At 36.3% G+C, this 7,146-nt stretch overlaps 1 protein-coding gene across 1 annotated transcript; it reads left to right on the forward strand.

Moving 5' to 3' along the window:
* The first annotated feature begins 528 nt into the window (after positions 1–528).
* LOC108974763 (probable phospholipase A1 magnifin) lies at positions 529–6,820 on the forward strand. The gene is made up of 3 exons (XM_018942791.1): positions 529–1,080; positions 1,895–2,153; positions 5,586–6,820. The coding sequence occupies exons 1-3, from the start codon at positions 996–998 to the stop codon at positions 6,547–6,549; spliced, it is 1,308 nt and encodes a 435-aa protein (XP_018798336.1). The 5' UTR covers positions 529–995; the 3' UTR covers positions 6,550–6,820.
* The last annotated feature ends 326 nt before the right edge of the window (positions 6,821–7,146 follow it).

Raw genomic sequence — 7,146 nt, forward strand, 5'->3', positions numbered from 1 at the left:
CATGCTTTGGAGACACCTCAGTGAGAATATTTTGAAAAACAATTAAGCGATTTTCAATTATTAACTATCGGTTTTATTCTGTGCATCCGAAATATAAAAGTTTACCTACGTACATATGTACCGAGATTTTTCTCCGAGGAGGAGTCATATATAACACTATAATTGGTAGAAGTGCAAACATAAACGTATTTATGAATAATTTTTTTGTTTCCAATCTTTTTTTAGTATATGAACTCATACACAAATGCAGGTACAAATTTCTATATTGCAACTCTCCAATATTGAGTGCAATCGGTTAGCACTGGTCGCTCTCTCACACAAAAGGGCTCGACTCTCTAGTGTTTCGCTTACCTATGGCATGGTGTTTAGTCAATGTTACGTTTATAAACATTCAATTAGCTCATTCGCTTTTATAGTCAACCGTTTATGTCAGCGTTCGGTAGCAATGTTGTCAGAGATCGACAAGATCAATCGACTCTCGACGCGTGCTAAAATGCTGGTGCATTTACTCTGCTATAGTGCTGGCGGAGTCAGTTGCGCGACGGCAATCGCTCCGACTGGTTGTGAGCTAGTAACTCCGTAGTACTTTATTTATATTTCCATATGAAACGAATACGAAGCGATATTTGTGCCTATAAAATTAGTTCGCGTTCGTGGATTGCGAATTGAGTACGGCGGGGGACGACGCGACCGCAGCTTCAGTTCAACGGCATTCACAAAAGCAGGCGAATCGCGAGCCAAAGCTATCAACGTCAACATTTACGCGTCGCTGGAAGAGTTTTTAGTTCTGTGTATTCTGCTTAGTAATCGCAGCTAATAAGCTATCTTGTTGACATATTTGCGGATTTCGTAATTGAATATATCGAGTGGGGGTGTGTACTTTGTTTGCTACATCTATTTTTGTCATTTACTAATCCATGAAGTGAAAGTGTTATTTTTGATTTTCCACTTGACTGAGCTCAGCTGCGGAGTAGCTTATTTATTAACAAATTCAGATGCACAACAGATCGGCCATTCGAGACACACTGCGCCTCTCTTGTCTAGTGGCAGTTGTTGTTCTAGTGATATTTATTGTAAATGGTATGTATAGAAATAAAATGGGTAGTGGAAAAGTAGTAAGAGCAAAAAGTAATACTGTTTTTATGAAAACTAAAACAAACGAAACAGTACAAATCCAAATGAAATTAAATAAACTATTCGTTTAAGTAGAAAGAGTGGATTGAAATCCAGAAAAAAATATTTCTTTTACATTTATGTATTACCTAGTCTCTGTTTTTGTTATTGTAGCGACAGAAAACATTCTTATAATAACTTAGAGGAATAGAGTTGACAGTACTTGACCGGGTAAAAAACTGGGTCCATTCCGATTATATAGACCCGATTGACGTGGGAACAGGAACCTAATCTATCAAAATACCTTGCGAAGCTCCAACATAAAACAAGAAAACTTACAAGCATATATATGGTACATATATAGTATGACTTTGCTTGTCCAGGCTGTCAAAAGTTTCTTAGAAGAGCTCTTGGAGTTTTTAAGATTTACTTAAACGCTTTTCAAACAATGCTATCTCAGTTCGTATTTTGAAGGCGCCTAAAGCTGAATTCCCTTACTAAATAATACAATTATTCTCGAAATTTTGTATATTTGGTGCTGTCTGAAAAGTATAAGTTCTGGCAAAAAAATCTGTAAAAGAATACCTTAAATTTAAATTCTATCTACTTATTGATACCAAAACAAAATATAGCCTTTGGAGTAATATTTACTTGAAATTTAACCCTGTTTTTATCAAAATCGTTAAAATGTACCTTCAATTAGAGTTTTGATTTAGAATTTATAATTAAAAACTATATTTATTTATAATAATTTCTCAATTATTGTTTTACATCTCGGCAGTGCCATCAACATGCGGTGCACCGCTAGCTAGCTCATTGCGTGACGTCTGCGGTCACACGCTACGCAGACCGAGCGGTTTTTTCGATTCTGCTTTCCTGAAACGTTTCTTCAAACACTGGATACCATTCACCAGTGCCATGCGCGTCAAAATGCAATTCTATTTATATAAAAGGGATTTTGCAGAGTGTGGACGTGAGATAATAACAGACGATGGCAGCAGCTTAGAAATGTCTGACTTTAATCCAGAGCATCCAACGAGGTTAGTAGAAAGTTTTGTTATTTCGATTTTTTTAGCTTACATTTCTAATAGCTAAATTTCGGTGCTACCAGAGTCATTAGTTTTAAGCGCAAAGTGGGGACTTATCGATGCATTACAATGACGGATTGGAAATAATATGAGTATTCTGCCATATTTCTAGCTACTGAGTAATATTCTTACTAAAATTTTCGATAAAATTTTTCTTATGAAATTTTACATTTCGTCATGTAGTTAATTCTCTTCAAAAATTTGTTAAAAAATTAACCTTCATTTTTTGCTAAGTATGTATGTACGTGCGTTTAAAAACCCGAATAAATAAATTTTTAATTGCGTTAGAGTCACGTAAATTAAATTTTTTTATAAAAATTTTGATTGCCAACACGTTAGTCTACTCGTATAAGCAATTGCAGTATGGTGGGTCTCTATTGAATTTTCCATTTTAATACCCTGAACAAGGTGTATTTTTTGAATAGCTATAATCGCGTAAGCGGTTACTACGCCAGTAAAGGACAGGGTGTATTAAATTTTTCCACGAAGATCCTGAAGGAAATATTAAAGATCCAATAAACTATATATAAATGACCAATGTGACGAGCTGAGTCGATTTAGTCATGTCCGTCTGTCTTTATACTGTACACGTGAACTAGTCCGTAAGTTATCAATATATCGATCTGAAATGTAACACATGTTCTTTACTCCACAAGAAGCTGCTCATTTTCCGAAATCGCTCATATTGGACCACTGTAGCATACTACTGCTATAACAACTGAACGATCGGAGTCATATTCTTGTATGGAAAACTTTTTCGTGTCATACAGTTAATCGATTTGAGTCATGTGCTTGTATGGACAACTCTTTTCTCAAAGCTTTTAGGAGATACCTTTACCAAATTTGGCATGGACCTGCTTTTTGGAATTTTCAGAGATACTGCGACTACGCTGAATCCGAAGTTAGCGTATTTTTTTTTTTTTTTTTTTTTCATTTCCAATGGACTTCAATCTAATGTCGTCTTTCTTTCTATTTTTAAGATTTGAAAGGTAGTCTATTGGAAATATTAAGTATTTTAAATAGTATTCAGAAAAAGTATTTAAAAACGCAGACGAAAAATTATATGAAATATAATATAATAATAATAATAATAATTACACAGAACAAACGCCCACCCTAATATAAGAAATTAACGAAATCAAAGCCAGCAAACTGTAATTACGTAATAAGCACAGATTTTATAATTAACGCATTTGTCACTGCTACTGTGTCATTATGACAAATACACCAATAAACTCGCGCAATACCTATACTTTTAACTAATTAATCGCTAATTGATACTTAGTAATAACTACATACTTGTATATAGTACATACATAGGTATTATTGTTACTTAGTATAATATGCTCAAGCAAGCAAAAAATATACAAATCGCAATGTCCAATGCAAGCGAAATGAAAGCGATTAATTGAAATTTTTTTTTATCAACATTACGGAATTAATCGTGAGCAGGACTGAGAACGTTTTTAATTACCTAAACAAACATGCACGCTTTTAATCTATAACGGTAGTATAAAAACTGCACGCCAGAGTTGATAGCGAGCAAATGGAAATGGGAAATAAGCAGCATCCGCAAATAAAGGTCGATAACTATGAAAATTACAACAACAACATATAGAATAACAAATCACATCTAGGCGAGAAAATACAAGTATTTTTATTATATTGTATGGGCATACCAAGCTCCAGACCAGATATTCACCCTGCGCCAAATCTCGGAAAAGACCCATGAAAAGAGGACCTCCTCGTCGATTTCAAAGCTGCTTTCGACATCACGAAATGCCTTTTTGTCTGAACTTTGTATCCTAGCAAGGTTAAAACAGCGGTGTAAATTGACGTCGAGCAATACCAAAAGCTCCGTCAGGTTCGGGAAGGATCTCCCCGAGCCGTTCGATACGAAACGAGGTCTCAGATCATTATCGTGCGGCTTCTTCAACCAATTGCTGAAAATAATTCGAGCTGCAGAGCTTAGTCGAGAAGTACAATCTTCTATAAGAGTGTACAGTTGCTGGCGTACGCAGATGATATTGATATCTCCTCACCTTACGACGTCAAAAACTGCGCCATTATAGCAGAAGCAGTGGAGTACATAGAATCGTTACCCGTGTCAGCTGATACGACACATCTTATGGGCGCGCAATGTACATAAGTGCACAGTAAAAAACGCTACTCCCTTCTCTCTTTGACGTAGGATGACGTGAGAATTCACGGCATTTGGATTTTTGCCGTAGAAACGTGTCAGCTGATTGCTCTCTCACAACGCAGGGTTGCCAATATCTTTATACTGTAGTAATTATCAACTTTTATAATTCAATCTGTTCAATATGTTTTAAATTTTCTTTAAATAACTCAAATCAGAGTCGAATGCTATTATTTATAAATATATAAACTATTTTTAATAGTTTGTTTTCAGTTTTGATATTTTATATTATAAAAAATTGTAATTGAAAACATAAATGTGTACAAAACTATATATGCGTATTGAGCAATGGCAACATTGTTCAAATTAAAACAAACAAAGATGGCTGATTTCTGCGTTTTTGGCACGTTCTTAATTGTTCACACATTTTGCTCGCTCTGGATAAGGAAGCGAAGCATATGGCTCTAGATACCAGGTCCCGTACATTGACCAATATGATTTAACTAAATCGCAGAAACGATTTTTATATTCTTTCAATATGTTGGTACAGAGTATAATAGTTTTATTCACCCAACGCCAGTTTGAATCACCTAAAACTAGTCGAGGAAGATATCGTGTTATATATCTACATATAAATGATCAGGATGACGAGGCAAGCTTAATTCCAAAATCATACAAGTTTTCCTTGATTCCAAATGGCATCGATATTGAATCAGACTGAGCATTTTTTATAGATTTTAGAGCTCCAAAGAAGAGTTCCACCATATTGTGAGGACTTAAAATCAATTCTTACGTGATTCACATTCATGAAAATAAAAATTGTAGTAAATAATCTGATAAGCGATTGACTTCTTTGAATTTCGCATTTGGTTTTGAGGTCAAAACTTTCTCATGGAGACCACAAAAGCAACAATTATGCGTCGGCATGTGTGTATATAGTATATCATATATGGTAGTATATATGCAGATATAAATAACAAATTGTGTGCACAGCTGCAGACACCGGTTTTAACAACTTTTGTGACTCAGTGAGAAATTAGCACTTTTTATTCCGAGTATTTTTTCGTGAAAGCCTTTCTTGAACGCACTTCATGATTAAGCATACACACTTGTATAACATGGTTACATAGTATATACCGAAAATTGGCACACAAACTTACAATTTTACATTATAATTCACAAAAATGCAAAGATACATATTAAAAATCACAAATCACAAATATTTCTCTCTCCCTCTGTTGCAGAATAATCATACATGGTTGGATGAGTCAGAGCAAAGGCGCCTTGAATCGCGCCGTCAAAAATGCTTATCTAAGTCTAGTCAAACGCGGGACACAGTCAGCCGTTTCCACCGAAGATGCCACCGAAGATGCCACCGTCGATGCCACCGACGTCACCAGTTCACCAATCAAGAGTGTGTACATAAACAACATTGACGATGGTGATCGTGATGACCTCAATGGCACTGTAACGCCGAGCGACTATAACATAATCGTCTGTGATTGGAGTATTATTTCGTCGAATGTGAATTATTATAGTGTCGTCGAAATGGTTGAGGATTTAGGTCGGTTACTTGCCGATTTGGTTGGATTTCTGCACCTGCGCACCGGCCTCAATTATAATGATGTCTATTTGATTGGTCACTCGTTGGGCGCACAAATCGCTGGTAGCGCTGGCAAGCAAGCACATCCCTACCGCTTTAATACGATCTATGCGCTCGATCCTGCCGGCCCGAAGTTTCGCGACGTCAGCGATGACTTTCGCGTCGATCCAAGCGATGCTGAATATGTCGAATCTATACAGACTAGCAGCAGTTTGGGTTTCGAAGAACCAGTCGGTCATGCCACCTTCTATCCGAATTACGGACGCGACCAAAAGAAGTGCTATTTTTATGGTTGCTCTCATCGACGTGCTTACCACTATTTTGCCGAGTCGATTACCAGCAAATTGGGATTTTGGGGTACACTCTGTCGCCGTCAATCGGATAATGTTTGGATATTCTCAGAGACAGGTGTGGAATTTCGTATGGGTGGCGAGCCCTCTACGCCAAAGAGGGGCACATTCTATGTTAAAACTGCTGCTAAGCCGCCATATGCACTGGGTCCAAATATACAACCGCACCGATTGGTCACAGCTGCCATAGATAACGAAACGAATGAACCATTCGAAGAGGAAAAGAATTCGATCAGCGAGTATAAATTTGTATAGTTTTTAAGTGTAGAGTTTGAGTGCATGAACTCAGTGTGGTTAAACAGTCCAATGGTTTTATGTAATATTTATTTTAAAATGACTTTTATTTATTTGACGAAACCTACTGATTATATATACATATGGAATTCAAAAGTTTAGTCACCCACTGATAGAAGATTTAAATATTTTGTAACGTTTTGTTAACTTGAACTGATGCGAAATAATAAAAAGTCGTATTGTTATAATGTGATGTGATATATAATATAAAACGATATTGATTTTAGCAATACTAATTCTATTTTTCTTGGTACTTTTTGTTGGTATGACGATGTGATATCATCTGATGGTGATGGTGATAAAAGTTACAACTATTATATTTCCTGTGTTTTTTGACTATAATGTTGCCAACTACAAAATTCTTTCGCTTACGTGTTTTCGAGAGAAAGATTCTGCGGAAGATTTGTGGTTCTTTGCGCATTGGCAAGGGAAATACCACAGTCGATGGAACGATGAGCTGTACGAGATACGACATTGACATGAATTAATAAACAGCGGCCACGCTGTGCCAAGTAGTAACAGCCAGGGGAAGCAGAGAAAGAAATGCACTCCGTTGGA

Source organism: Bactrocera latifrons, unplaced genomic scaffold (assembly GCF_001853355.1).
Source record: "Bactrocera latifrons isolate USDA-ARS-PBARC rearing strain unplaced genomic scaffold, ASM185335v1 scaffold_59, whole genome shotgun sequence".
NCBI lineage: Eukaryota > Metazoa > Arthropoda > Insecta > Diptera > Tephritidae > Bactrocera > Bactrocera latifrons.

Bases quoted from the DNA above. Each gene is read 5' to 3' on its own strand.
- LOC108974763 (XM_018942791.1), top strand. From the start codon at position 996: ATGCACAACAGATCGGCCATTCGAGACACACTGCGCCTCTCTTGTCTA. The intron at 1,081-1,894 runs GTATGTATAGAA...ACATCTCGGCAG, and splicing joins AGTGATATTTATTGTAAATG to TGCCATCAACATGCGGTGCA. The intron at 2,154-5,585 runs GTTAGTAGAAAG...CCTCTGTTGCAG, and splicing joins AATCCAGAGCATCCAACGAG to AATAATCATACATGGTTGGA.